The sequence below is a fragment of the Strix uralensis genome, chromosome 4, assembly GCF_047716275.1.
Source record: "Strix uralensis isolate ZFMK-TIS-50842 chromosome 4, bStrUra1, whole genome shotgun sequence".
NCBI classification, from domain to species: Eukaryota; Metazoa; Chordata; class Aves; order Strigiformes; family Strigidae; genus Strix; species Strix uralensis.
Window position 1 is genome coordinate 98,397,678 of NC_133975.1, and position 14,834 is coordinate 98,412,511.

Here is a 14,834-nt window from a genome sequence, read left to right on the forward strand (position 1 = left end):
CTGTAATGGGACCATAGCACAGCATAGGGTTTCTCTGCCAGGATTCCAGCAATTCCAGCTGGTCACCTGCAAGCCAGTGAAGTGCATTCCACATTTTAAGGTGAAGATGATTGCTTTTATGAAGGTCAGAGAGCTTGTGCTGTGCTTATGCATTAACTGCTTACACATCCCCTTGATTTGAGAGATCATATTTCTTTTCATTGACTAAATAGGTAATGTAGGAAGACCAGCATTATAGATTAGGCTATATATTAACTATCTATAATTACTTACTATAGGTAGTTAAATTAGGTGAGGTGAATACCTAGATTTCATTTGAAGCTTAAAGTTTTAAAATCTGTTTCAAGAGTCATTGTGAGTAAACCCCTTAACAATAACATGAGAAATTCTTGTGCTGTATGACCAGAACAAAAACAGTAATGAAGTTTGATTTTTTTTTTTGTTTTCTTTTTATTTTTAGGTGTTTAATGAAATGACAGAACTGCTTTCATCTTACAGAAATTATGATAGTTACCGACGTGCCTATAACGAGTGCAGTAATTTTAAGATCCCAATCCTTGGGGTCCACCTGAAAGACTTGATATCACTTTATGAGGGCATGCCTGACTACTTAGAGGACAAAAAAATTAACATATACAAACTATACTCTCTGTATAACCACATAAATGAGCTGATACAACTCCAGGAAATGCCACTTCCCCTGGAGGCTAATATGGACCTTGTTCATTTGCTTACAGTAAGTAGTAAATACCTCGATTTTAGAAATAATTTCATATATCTCTTAAACAACTAATACATAATATTGTAAGATTTTTTTACCTTAAGGAAATGTACAATCATAGAAGAAGAGAAAAAGTTAGTGATACTGCTTTATCTGGCAGCAAGGGTAGAGGTGCCAGTTCAGCAGTATGCTTCCAATTATTTCTATAAGGGAAGGAAATGTTTATTTCTGCTTTGCTATAGTATTATGCATTCTTTCACTACTTTCACTAAGGAAGCACTCTGAATCCTCTGCTAATTAAGCCTAAATAGGGAGAGAGGTAGAAAGCTTCCTTAGATGCACCGTGGAGGCAAAAGATTGCATACAAAGCTTCCCTGTGTTGAACATGCAAACTTTCACATAAAAGTTCAGTCCTTCAAGACGTGTAGGGTTAAACATACCACATTTCTCGCCAAGTTTCTTCTGGTACTAAAAAAACTGTCTGACATAAATGTTAGTCAAATATAGTTGTTGTATTACTCTTCTAGTCATATCTAGTCAGTGCCATTTTACTAACAAAATCGATACTTATGTCACAACAATAATTTTAGCTTCTCCTAGTAAGTTAAAATACTACCTTGTATTAAAATACTAAATCTACCTTTCTTGTTTCTCAGTTTTGTTTGGCCTTAACAAGTAGTCAGCTTGGAAAACTAGATTGGCTGCTTCCACTTTCTGGTTACAAGACCTATTTCAGTAAAAAGCTAATAGATAAAAATGCTTATGTGCTTCAGGTTATTTGTTCTCCCTGGGAGCACTCGTGTGTGAAATTAAGCACATATGCCGAGGGCCTGAAATAGAGCTACATCAAGTGGTGAATTTTTTCCTGCTAAATGTTTTAAATGTTTTGTCTCAAATTATTGTAAGTCCCTCCCCCCCTTTTTTTTTTTAAATAATGTTTTATAAAAATGGCTATTACAGATATGTAGAACTTTGGCCACAATTTTGTGCAGCTATATATGGCAGGACGTGAAATAAAGTATTTCTTTTAATTTAAAGCAGGAGCTTCTAATCTGCTAATATTCCAGGGCACATAATTTTCCTGTTTGTTCCCTGATTTTTCCAACAGTCTTTCTCCTTCTGTTTCCTTTAGTCATATGCTTTCCCATTAGCAGGCAAATCAGTTTGAAGAGGTATTAGTAATTACACGCATAGGTCAATAATTCACAGAAGTATGGTAACATTTGGACTTCTGTTTTTTGAGTGTCAGAAACTACTTTAAGATTTCCCCAAGAATCTAAAATTATTCACTGTTATGACGACAACAGTAATTCTTGCAGCTGTTCACAGAAAGCTATTGCATATCTGCAATTTGAGTAAGGTTATTCATTGGATAAAATAGCATATTTTGGTTTCTTAGTTTATATACATGACTGCCATGATCTTGACTCTGTGTAACAAGTTTATATTTTCTTTGGATTTGCCATAGATTGAGGCTTGTAACACATTTATGTCTGGCCTTTCTATTCAACTGCATGTCTAGTGTGAATATTTTCATGTAAATATTCAAAAAGTGTCATGTTACCAGTCTACAATCTTAGCTTAAAATTTATTTCCAGTCAATAAAATATTTGCTATACTATTTTCCAGGACACATGCAAAAGCAAAGATATACATTTGATAATTTTTTCAAATTCATTTATTTCCATAGGTGTAATGTTTCTCACTTTACTGCTGTTGACAGCTAAAGTTTCTCACTAAATATATGCAAATCCATCTTTTATCCTCATTATGTACTTCTTAGTTCAACATGGTTACAGCTGGATTGGATAAATATGACATGTTTGAACAAGAATTTTCTGAGAATTTGAGTTGATGGACAGTTTCATTGGAATGGTACTTTGTGCTTTGTTGCATGATAGACCACTTGAATATTATGGGAGTAACAGGTTTTTTTCAGGTTACTTATTAACTGACTGCTAATTATGCCTACAGTCACTTGCTGTGCTAATGACTGTAGCTGTGTAATGTTATGGATTTCCAGATAATGGAAATAACAGTCTGGAGTTTAGAAATGCACTCATTTCAAATCATTGTGAACACCTGTGCAGCTCAAGTGCATTTTTCTAGGTGCAACCTAAATTAAAAATTAATCCACCAAAAAAACTAATGCATGCCAGGAACAAGTTTATCAAGTAGTAGTGACTGTTTTGGGATTAAACTAATGTTGTGTTTGTTTTCAGCTGTCCCTTGATCTTTACTACACAGAAGATGAAATTTATGAGCTTTCATATGCACGAGAGCCACGAAGTCACCGAGCTGCCGTAAGGGCCTTTACAGATTCTTAACAAAAAGACTTTTTTTTATGAGTAATGTAACTTTTATCCCTTGCATTCATTTTATTTTATGCTAAACTGAAAACTTTTCAGCTTTATAGACTGGGCAAAATCTGTTAAAGCATAAATTGTTTGGTTGATGATGAAGCTTAAGATAGAGTATATGGAATAGTTGACACCATATCAGGTTTTATAATACGAACACAAACAGAAAATGAAGTTACTTGTGTAGAGACATGACATCAGGCTCAATCTTGGCACTTGATATTGAGTCTTTCAAATGAAGACTTCATATGTGATTCAAATGATGAAACCCGTGAGTGTTACATTGTAGTTTTGTTCCTGTTTTATAAATATGGAAGACTGTGAATTTATAGGGCTGTCAGTGAACTCTGACAATTTAAGGAACGGCCACTGTTTTGGACAGTTCGGGGAAGAGCTTCCTCTGAAGTACCACGTAATTATCAAAAGTATGACGCTGGGTCCAACAGGCCATTTCTTCAGTCCTGCATCACATAGTTTATTGTTGCAAACGAAAGAAGTGTAGTACTGAAAATCTTCCCATGTGGTACTAATGAAGTCCCATTCACTTAATTCTAGCCTTTGACACCTTCCAGACCACCAGTAGTTGCAGACTGGGCCTCAGGAGTAGCCCCAAAACCTGATCCAAAAACCATCAGCAAACATGTTCAGAGGATGGTAGATGTAAGTATGGTTGGCCCATTTACCTTACAAATTGTAGCCTTAATCTCTAGGTATGAGAAAATTCAAAGGGAAAAAATACTGGACACATTCAAAGCTGTGCTGAGTTTGTAAGCACTTGTCCTCAGAAATAGGTATTTCTGCCTAGCTGTAAATAGCAGCAGTGGCCCATGAGGCATGGAAGGAAATTCCTTAAATGGCTAAGGAGCCAGTGGGGAATGTGAATGCTGGTTTATGTAATTCCAGAATCATTCTTCCAAGGAGCCAGGGAGTCCATTTCTACCAGGGACTCCAACATCATGTCACTGGTGGAGTCTGAAAGTGGACCTCTCAATGGCTTTGTTACTAGCAGCCATTGCTTTTTCTCTATCTTTTGGGTCACTGGCTTTACTGGAAACCATCATGTAAGCTCAGGTGACTGTTTCCAAAACTGATGGGGAAAGAAAGGTAAAGTTTGTCTTTGCATCCCTGCTTCATCTGTTTTCCTTCTAAACACTTCTGATATTGCTAGGTATCCTTTGATACATGCTGTTTTGGAATATATTTCTAATTTGGCCTAGGTGTGCTCCTTGCTTTAGGGCCAGAGACAAACAGTGATGTCATTCCACACATAGAAATATGTGTCTACATGACAACTCTGTCATATAACTAATTTTCACATAACGTTGACCTGATGAAATAAGCTAGGCAGCTACATTGATATGACTACAGAGATCATCACTGAGAGCACCAATTGAGAGCATTAGTACAAGTTGTATATGTAGGCCTAGACATAATGATCTTAAAACAAAACTAAAAAAGAGCTGTCATTGTGTAGTGAAGCATTTACTCTAGCCTATGTTGACTTATCTATATTTTGCTTTAAATCAAGAAATCATAATGCTTCTTTAGTCTCAAGCAGAAAAAGCAGTTAAGACTGTTGCACTGTTTAATAGATACTGGGAGAAAGCAGGAGAGGAAATCCACAAATATTGTGGAGACTTTCTAAAGTGGTAATTCAGCCCATCCTCATTATCTTACACAGTCTGTCTTCAAAAATTATGACCATGATCAGGATGGATACATTTCCCAGGAAGAATTTGAAAAGATAGCCACCAGTTTTCCATTCTCGTTTTGTGTAATGGCTAAGGACTGGTGAGTACCTAGTTCTGCTTATCAATTTTGTAGCATTTGTTTTGGGAGAGTTTTTTGGGTTTTTGTGTTTAAATTTAATTTTTATCATTAGGGTGGTAAAATCATCCTCTTCACCCACAAATAGAAGTGAAAACGTAACTGACAAAAGCATCTTCTAATTGTGTTTTGAATTACATCTTCATGAACTTACAGCAGTGGTAACCAGGTTGATGTAGGAGGAAGAACAGATAATAGAGAAACAAATAGTTTTTTTGAATGATACTCAGTATATACTACTAAAGAAATTTCCTAGGATGAACCCATCCTTCAAAAATAGAGAATTGGCAAATGTATATTTTGGTCAAATTAAGAACATTTTTCTTAACATTTTAAAGCTTGGAAAAACAAATAGTGATTATTTAGAGGTTTTCTATGAAGTAGTTTTGAGGTTGCACCACATATGCAGAATTTCGTTTATCCTTACAGGCTGCATTTTAAATGTGTAGATAAGCTTCTGTAGCCTTTGGGAGCAGTTGACAAGATTACTGAGATCACTGTAGTTTTTGGCCCAGAAAACTATTGCCATTATGAATTGTGAAGAAAGATACGTTTAATTTTCCTTATGCTTTTAAGAAAATGTATGTCTCTCAAACAACTTTTTCTTGTTTATTTTCAGGGAAGGTCTGATTAGCAGGGATGAAATAACAGCTTACTTTATGAGGGCTAGCTCAATCTATTCCAAATTAGGACTTGGCTTTGCTCACAACTTCCAAGAGACCACTTACTTAAGGCCTACTTTCTGCGACAACTGTGCTGGATTTGTAAGCTTTACTTTTTAGTAAATTATGTTAATGTTGTTTCAAATAATGCTTTTTTTAATCTCATAATCACTATGTGTCATATACAGAAATGGACCTATATAAAATGCCAGTGAAGCTACATAGAACACCAGGCTTCTGCCTGTGTACTTATTTAAGGTACCCTTTACACCCCTCTTGGCAGTACTATTGTCTGCTAAACATGGCTCCTACCTTGTGGTGTTCAGTTGTGTCACTGCAGTCTCAGGCAAGACTTCCAAATCCAGAGCCTTCCACTCCATGGGGCTGTTGGAACTCATGTCCTAGTACAGACATGACATGTCCCCTGCCTATGGCACTGAAAGATTTATTAAAATTGACTCTTCTACCAATCCCCAGTTTAGCTGGGATCAAACAAGGGTGCTGAGATAGAATTCTCCATCTGCTCTGGCTCTGTAACTTCTCTGGGGGCTGTCAGATCTACTGATTTATTCATTAGAGACTAGCTCAAGGTATTTCATCTGTGACTGAGGAACACACATAAAATATTCTGTTTACCTTATGCTAAAGAAGTAAATAGTTCATATTTTGACCTTACCATTAAAAGGGTAGAAAGCCAAGATATTCTGCAGGTGCTCAGAACTTAGAAGTGAGTGGAGCTTTTAGTGGATTTTTATATCTGGAGGTATCAAATGTGCAGAGAAATATAGTAATACACAGTCTTTCTGTTTGTTTGAATTTCAGCTATGGGGAGTCATTAAACAAGGATACAGATGCAAAGGTAAGGTATTTTATGCTTTGCTAATTTTAGTCAATAATTGATGGTGGGTGACAAACCTGATCATCCTGAGATCCACTGTTATGTCTATGGACCTATTTAATCTGATGTCTCAGGGAGGAGAAGACTGATTCAAGACTAGTATGACAGACAGATGGTCCAGAAGAAAGATAAAGGAACTCATAACTGATAGCTTTAACCCTTTGCAAAATGTCACTGAATTCAGAGGGTTTGGGAACAGACCCTTCTATTCCAGTGGGCGCAAACACCAACACTAAAAACTGTACAGCACGTTCACATGTATTTTGCAGAGTTTTCTTCCTCATACAGGTATCTGCTTTCTCTGCAACTCCTACAGTCAGGATGCTGTTGTGACTGAATATTGCTATTTTGTATTTTCACAATGAAAAGGAGTTTTAGACTTACAGAGCAAAGAGATGTCGTTGGTCTGTTTACCGTAGTTACAGGTAACGCATGTAGAGAACACCAAAGAAGCTTTCTTGCTTCCTGGGGAGGCAACACAGTATGAGAGCTGATCTTAGATGCTACAACAGAGCCACCGAATCATGTAAACTTTGTTTTGTTTACAGACTGCGGAATGAACTGTCACAAGCAATGTAAAGATCTGGTTGTGATAGAGTGCAAGAGAAGACCCAAAACTTCAGTTGCAGACAGCAGCCCAACATCTGCTCTTGCTTCAAGCCTCTGCCCAGTAGGAGTCAAAGAGCAATTCCATGGTGAGAAAAGATCACATTTAAAAGATCAAAATATCTAATCTTTCCTTTGCTCCTTTTTCTTTTAAAGCTGAGTTGTACAGCTTTGTTTTAGGTTTTGTTAGTTAACTGCAGTGTTTTATCAACATATAAACTAGAACCAGGCATAAGTGAGCCAATACCAAGTAACACTGTTCCAGTTCTAGTCTGAATAAGGACTCCTTTTCTGGGAGATCTCTTGTCACACTACACAATGTGTGGTGCACAAATTCCACAGAAACTGAGTAAATCTTCTGCCAGATTCTCATGAGAACTAGATGCCATGAACTGAACAGCTGACAGGTTCCCTTAACTCTCACCTTGTGACAAGTCACATTAAGTGGCTACTGCACTGTTTCACCATTCTGACTCAGATTTCAATGTGGAGTTTATAAAGTCAGTTTGATTATGTATATGTGTGCTAGGAAAGCCAAGAGCTAATTATGTTTATTTTTTCCACTTCAGTAGCTGAATCTACAATTCCTCTTTGTCCATCCATCTTCCATTTAATTGGAAATGAAAAATCTACACCTCTCTGTTCTTTTCTCCTTATATCAAACAAGCTGTATGAACTTTTCATATTGTGTACTACCACACAGGCCTCCAAAGGAGGAAGTATTGTCCTTGAATAAGACTTCAGGCTACTTGTATTTTTCTTTTGAATTTGATGCTCCAACTCTCTCCATACTGTCTTTGCATTTCTCTCCTGCTCTTTGCCTGTATCTAATGTTCTTCAAATCTACTTCTTGCCACTTTGATATCAATCTTTTCTGTTGTATTTAAGATTCATATTGCTGGATTCCATCTCAGGCTTCTTATTAGCACTTACATGGAGCACAGTGCAGCCAATTTCTCTTGATAACTGACCATGTACATCTCTGTGGCTGCAGCACTGCCTGATAACCACCTTGTGGGATGTCACGCTTATAGAGAGATTGAACTGCGGTGTGTTGCCCCATCATCACCCAGTGCGCCAGAATGTGGTACCTCTCAGTGCTACATCGTGTTGAAGAATGAGAATTCAGGTCTGGCTGAAGGTGTAAGCCTCATCTGTTCATCCAAATCCTCATTTAATTCTTCAGAGCCTGCAGCAGCTACTGGACTGACTTTGTGCTTTCCCCGCACGTGTCTGAACATGCGGTCTCATTTTGTTTTCTTCCCAACCAAAATTACTTTATGTGAAACGGATCTTGTTTTAAAATCCTTTAATCTCATCTTTTGCCACTGCTTCTACCATTGCGTGGTTCCTTCCCCTGCTTAGTTTTTACTTTTAACTGCAAAAGTATTTTAGGATAACCTATACAAAAGCAATGTAAAATCAAAAATGTCATTATTTCACCTTTATAAAGTGGATGAGATAAGTTGTATCTTAGAGCTGCAAGTTGTCATGACACTGAACTAACACCCAGGTTTAATCTTCCAGCCCAATCACTGGTCTATAAAAAAACCTCTTAGCCATATAGAGGTTTTTCTCTAGGTGACCTTGATGGTACACCTCTTTTCCTCTTAGTGATCCATATTTATGTTACTGAGACAGGGCAAAGAGTTGTTCCAGGAAACACAACATTGAGAAATTTTCAGTGACACCTATTTTGGAGAGCAATGAATGTAAAATCAATAAAGAACAAATGTTGGTTTATTCATTAAAATCATGTTTAATTACTGTGCCTTCTGTTTCTCCTTTCCTGGGATATGATCTTGACTCAATTTGCCATATATATTCTACAGGACATGAAGAAGGACCATTCACATTTCCTAATGGAGAAGTAGTGGAACACAATGAAGACAGCAAGGACCGAACCATTATGCTTATGGGTTCCTCAGCTCAGAAAATCTCAGTGAGACTGAAACCAGCTGTGGTTCATAAAGGTACACAGACTGATCCTGCACTGCTGGCTGGTGATGTATCTCGTAGGCAGACAGAGAAGAAAGAACATAGGATGCCAGAAAATCCTTATCTCCAGGCAGCTCCACCATCCCCATGTCCAAGCCCAGTTCTAGGCCGCAAAAAGGCATATGTTAAATGGGAAAACAAGGACTCCAGCCAGAAAGTGAAGGAGGAGCATCACAGCTGTAAACCCTCATACCAGGAACTTGAGCAGGTACATACATGATGAAACAAATTCTGCTTTACACAACAGTACCGTAAAGTGGTTGGAGGCTGTGGGGGAGTGGCTGGGTGGGAAGTTGTCACCTTACTCCAGTGCAATTATGGCAGATGATGAAGGTTTAAAGATCCAGCTGGAACAGGCACATAAAACAACTGATACAATTGCCAGAACAATCCATGAGTGGCATCATAAATTCTTAGCCACTTTACCTCCAGCAATGCTTCACTTCAAGCATAAATTTCAGTACTTTAGTATAGGGCTTATGGAATGAATTTTGAAGCCCTTATTATGATTACACTGATCCCTGTCAGTCTTAAAAGGGACAGGCAAGCATGTGAACATAATCCAATCGTTTAGGACAGGGTGTTACTCCATAAAACGAGTAACATAGTCCGGAATTTCTTTCTAGTTTTGGTGGCCTCTGCTCCCCTAAGTGACATAATATATGGGGCGGGGAGATTGGGGAGCTCTGCTTTTGTTCAACTGACAGTGAATCCCTTCTTTTTTTTGATAACTTTAAGTCACCAAGAAATTTCGCTGTGTGAACAAGACGTGATGCCTCTTGCTAGATTTCACCTGCATCAGCCCAGTTGTGGCTCACTTTACAAGTGTTCTGACAAGGTAGCTATTCATAAGACTGTCACCTCAGATTTGGCCCAAATTCAGGTTTGTAGAAACAACACCTTTTCAGACAGATTATCACAATATCAACAATGTGACTGATGGATCCAGATATGGTTATGAGGAACAAAGGTGAAATTATTTTCATACTTTATTCATTACTGTCACTATTCTGAGATGGACCAACATGGAAACAGTCCATCAACAGGACCACAGCCTGATCTTTGAATGATCAGTATAACTTTGCTGTTGAGAAAGTAAGCTCATCTTTCATGAAAGATGATTCGTTTATTAAAACAGAGACAAGACAATTAGGAAGAATCTTGCAGTACAGACCACTTCTCTTTCAGTCAACTGTACGTTCAATATAGACAAGGATGTGAAGTGTGGATGCACTTGTAAGAATGTCCCATTCATGTGCGTCCCACAATTTACACTCGTCCTTGCTCTGTCAGCAGATCCTGACCTCAATTACTGAACAGCAACAGACGTTATAGATTAATGTCTTAGATCATTGTGCATCAGTTTCTGCATTAGTAGAGCAGTGGAGTGTGAGCTGTGTTCCTGTTTCCCCTAGAGTACTGCTGTTCTGAGAGGAGCAGTGGAGGGTGGGTAAATGCAGGCTGTGGACATGACTGTCAGATACAAGCTGCTGTAAAGTTTTAAGAGTCTACACAAAGGATACAACAGTGACTACGGAAACAGTCATATAAGTTACTGGTTCTGTTCCACTGATAAGAGCTACGCCAACTTAACATTTATGCCAGTCAACCTAAACATACAACCAGACAGTCCTAAAACAAATTCAAACTAAAATACCATTCTCTATTTTTTTGTTTAGGAAAGAAATATTCTAAAGGCAGACAATGAAGGTTTAAAGATCCAACTGGACCAGGCACATAAAACAATTGAATCTCTCACAATCCAGAGAAGAAACCATGTTGTTGACAACCTACAACACAGAGACTGCTCCTAGCAGACTAGAGAGGAAATCTCCTATGGAAGAATGTAAGACTGAAGGAGGGGTTGTGATAAAGCTGCTTTACCAAGTGAACTGGAGAGACAGTCTGAAGGATGTTAACAGAAATATTCTTTACTCAACACATTTCCATATTAAACATACACTCCTGATTGTATAACTCCATTCCTTTGACTTTTTAAGGTAATTTAGCATTACCTGTGCAATGAAAATAGTACCTCCTGGGTTTGCTTTTAAAAGGAGTGACATTCTTAACGAAGTTTCTGTGCATGATTAAGACCACGTGGATTCCCCAGTGACTTAGCTGCCAGCAGCACACTTTACTCTAGGAGTAGCTATTCACAACTGTGTCACCTCAGATTTGGCCTAAATTCAGGTTTGTAGAAACAAATGTTCAATAAATCTGAGTATTTAAGTAAAACTAGAAATACTCCACTAAGAGAAACAGTTCCTTCTCACTGTGGTTGAAACCAGTTACAATCATGAAGCGAACTGTCATCTTTATTTCCAAAGTTTAACAAGAATATTAAAATAAGTAGTTAAGCTAGTGATATTTGATTATTTGATTCTTACTTTAAGATAAACTGACAATTTTTTTAAACCTCTTTCAGAGCTTTAGAAGTCCTGCTGCTCAAATGCCTACCTTTGTTAAAGTAAAATAGATGAGACTATAGAGAGTTTACACTGAATACTGCTTCCATTCTTGTGTTCTGTGCCACAGCTTGGAACACTTAGCCCTACTTATTGGCTTAACAGGTAACTTGTTGTCCACATACAGTAGATATGGGACAAGGTTCATTATTTTTCTCTCATGTCAAGGTGGACATCATTGTTGATTAGAACCTTGAGGGCCATAATATGAGGGAAACTGTACAGTAATCCCAGTGCAACAGTTACTGTATTCTAGAGCTCCGAACGTCTTCTGGTTCTAAGCAAGTTTTCTCCATTTCTCTCTCCTCAATTTCACATGCACTTTAGGTAAAGAGTCAAGATTGAGTGTGCTCTTCCATGTGTAAATTCTGTATAGTAAAAGGTGCTAGGGAGGTAACTCAGTTTTCTTAAAGCTACAAAGTGTACATACTGTTAAGAGACAACAAAACAGTCTGTCAAGTTACTGATAAATCTACTTGTCCTAACAGCCAATTTAAAAATTGCATTTGCATTTCAAGAGAATCTGTACACATACAGTTGTATAAAACTTGCTTGCATTTATCAAACAGGGATTTCTCATCACACATTTAAACATCAGAAACTTAGGACTTTGTAGATAGTCTACTTAATGCTCCTCCAAAGTCCTTTGTAGATTGAAATTTAGTCAACCTATTACAATGGCATGTGTGCTTTGTGTTCAAAGTGGTATAAATGTACATTCCATCCACAATTTAGTTGTTATCTATGAACGCTTTATTTATAAAAAAAAAAAGTCTGTTTGAAACTACTTGTCAGTTTAGTGATTGTAAATTCTTGTTTTGAACTTGGATTGTGCTTGCATCTCCATGTATAAGTAAAAACAAATGGAGGGAAATAGTAGTAGTAGTAGTAGATTTTCTGTCACCTTACTGTAAATAACTAAAATGCATAGGACAAAAACCAGCAGCTGTGAAGATTGTGCAGCTTTTTTTCCTCATACACTAAACCTGAATTTATTAACAATTAACATGGAATTGCACTTTGATCAATGAAGCAGTCAGAATGGCATTCAGGTCATGTCTGCAAACTTGCTTTGCTCATTTTCTGTAAGCTTCTTGATTTTGTCCTCCATTCAGGGAACTACAGCAAGGCATATTTCTAATAGGTGTTTAAGGTATAAAAGTCTGTTTCTGCAACAATTAAAATAAACAAGATAAAATTTGAATATATTTTCACGAATTTCGAAAATACCCCAAAAAAGCAGCTAAGACTCCTATCTTGTTGTGCAGGTAAGATAACTGCTCACTTCTGGTCTAAACTCTGGATTCTAATAGAATTTGTGTGTATGCGTATACTTTCTCTAGGCTGGGAGGTGGAGATGATGAACAAGCTTTTCTTTAAAGAGAAAATTCCCTAATATCAGCAGCTGGCCCAAAGGCTACTGTGTTACTAGGTTGAACACTTAATACTCAAAATTGAGCTATGACCATAGATGTCTACAGTCTTAAATGCTAATTTAATGTTCTCTGTGTTACCTTCTTGTTCCTACAAATGATCTGAATGACTTAAAAGGGATGTGTTTGCAGGAATGTCTTACAGAACAAGTATGTGGTGCTTCATGTATGCTGAAAACTTCCTGCTTCAAAGAAGTCAGTTGATACCTGGGGAATTTCACAGTTCTCAAAGTACCTTCAGGTTCTCTGCCCAAAGTCCCTTACAGTTTTCTTTTTTTTTTTTTCTTTTTTTTTTTTTAAATGGTGGTAGTCCTTTCTTATTTTTTTTTTTGAACTTCCTTTTTTCTCTATGGAAGACTAATGGCAGAAACTGACTACAGGGATACTGCTAAAACTGACAAAGGTACTGAACAAAATCACATCTGTATTAATCGTCAAGCTGCTTGATGCTACGAAAAAAGATACAATTAAAGTACTAAGTGCTGTTTAAAAGTTATGTTAGATAACAGTGATATTCAAATTCATCTTGTCATGGCTAATTTAAATGAAAAGCACTCACTTTTATTCCTTCTCCAGGCTCAGCTTTGTTTCATGTATATACAGGAAGGAAGAAAAAAACCGAGCATGTCCCCTCATCCCAACTACTGTTTAAGTGTGAATTCTGATCATTCAAAGGTAAAAGTAAATAGATTAATATGATAATTAACAAGGCAGGGCTACTGTTCATATTCAGATTAAACACAACTACCTTTAAAGTAGCTTATATATGTTCCTGGAAATACGTTTTTGTTAAGTAGCAATCTGTTATTTTGTTGTAACTGATCTCTTTGTCAACTTGAAAAATTTTTGTTTTAATGCTGTTTGAGAAGATTAAAAAAGTGTATAGATTGTAAAAAATTTATATAAATTGTAAGATTTCAGTTTAATATTTATAATAGAAAAACTATTAAAACTGCACTTCATGCCTCTGAGTTTGTATCTCAAAGAGATCTAAACAACCTATATTCATCCTCCTTGACCCTGTCATCTGAGACACTTCTGCAGGATTAACCCAGTACCAGAGTCCCCAGTCGAGCTTCACCTTCTGTGAGGCAAGCCTCGGAACACTGCCCAACACATCTTAGGAAGCTAGGTATTTGCAGATTATTCTTTCAGTATTTTAGCAGTTGACGCAGTACTGACACTGTTTTGCTACTCACTATTCCAAGTATTACAAATCACAATTCTTTGTTAGCACAATCTCTCACTTTTGTTAAGAATGCTAATTCTGAAAAGATTTCACAGCATGATAACCAAGTTTAACCCAGGCTTCTGCAGTGTCTGCTCATGCTGGCTATTACACAGGCAGCACTGTAGCACCCTAAAGACTTGTTATTCTTTACCTTGTAGTCAACCTCAAAATACCTGATCTCAGAAGATGTTTTTATATGTGGTAATGAACATTCATTCATTTATCTTCAATCATCTGAGGGAGGTGAAGGAAGACGACAAGGAGTGCAGACTAACCACTGAAAATGCAATTCCTATTTATATGAGCAAATCTGCTCTATAGTCTTGCACATACAAAACAAGTTGTTTTACTTCATAATTATAGAAATGAAAAAAAAAATCTTCAGAAGTAATTGGAGTATATTTCCTTAGTTTACATAAAGACAAAAGTAATGATCATACAGACCTGTGTAATTATTGTTGTACTAAGATAAAATTTAACTGAGATTCGTTAGTAATCCCAGACAATGTAATAGGGATATATTTGTGATGTGCCCTGTCTGTTGAAATCTTCCTATATTGTTATCTACAGCCTTCTCAGTTTTGGTCAAAATTTTTCATTATCATAAAAGGTAAGTTCCATCACTTGTAA

The 14,834-nt window shown here is 37.0% G+C and overlaps 1 protein-coding gene across 2 annotated transcripts in view; it reads left to right on the top strand.

Moving 5' to 3' along the window:
- RASGRP1 (RAS guanyl releasing protein 1) overlaps positions 1-12,369 on the top strand; it is a 42,818-nt gene extending 30,449 nt beyond the window's left edge. The window contains exons 9-17 of one of the 2 annotated variants that reach the window (XM_074868163.1): positions 461-736; positions 2,944-3,024; positions 3,637-3,741; positions 4,763-4,872; positions 5,528-5,672; positions 6,393-6,429; positions 7,017-7,163; positions 8,907-9,280; positions 10,752-12,369. In XM_074868163.1, coding sequence (XP_074724264.1) covers positions 461-736; positions 2,944-3,024; positions 3,637-3,741; positions 4,763-4,872; positions 5,528-5,672; positions 6,393-6,429; positions 7,017-7,163; positions 8,907-9,280; positions 10,752-10,886 — 1,410 coding nt within the window. In that variant the 3' untranslated portion in view covers positions 10,887-12,369. Of the gene's footprint in view, positions 1-460; positions 737-2,943; positions 3,025-3,636; positions 3,742-4,762; positions 4,873-5,527; positions 5,673-6,392; positions 6,430-7,016; positions 7,164-8,068; positions 8,218-8,906; positions 9,281-10,751 lie in introns of those variants that run through there. The other variant, XM_074868164.1, reaches the window with a different exon arrangement.
- Positions 12,370-14,834: the final 2,465 nt, after the last annotated feature.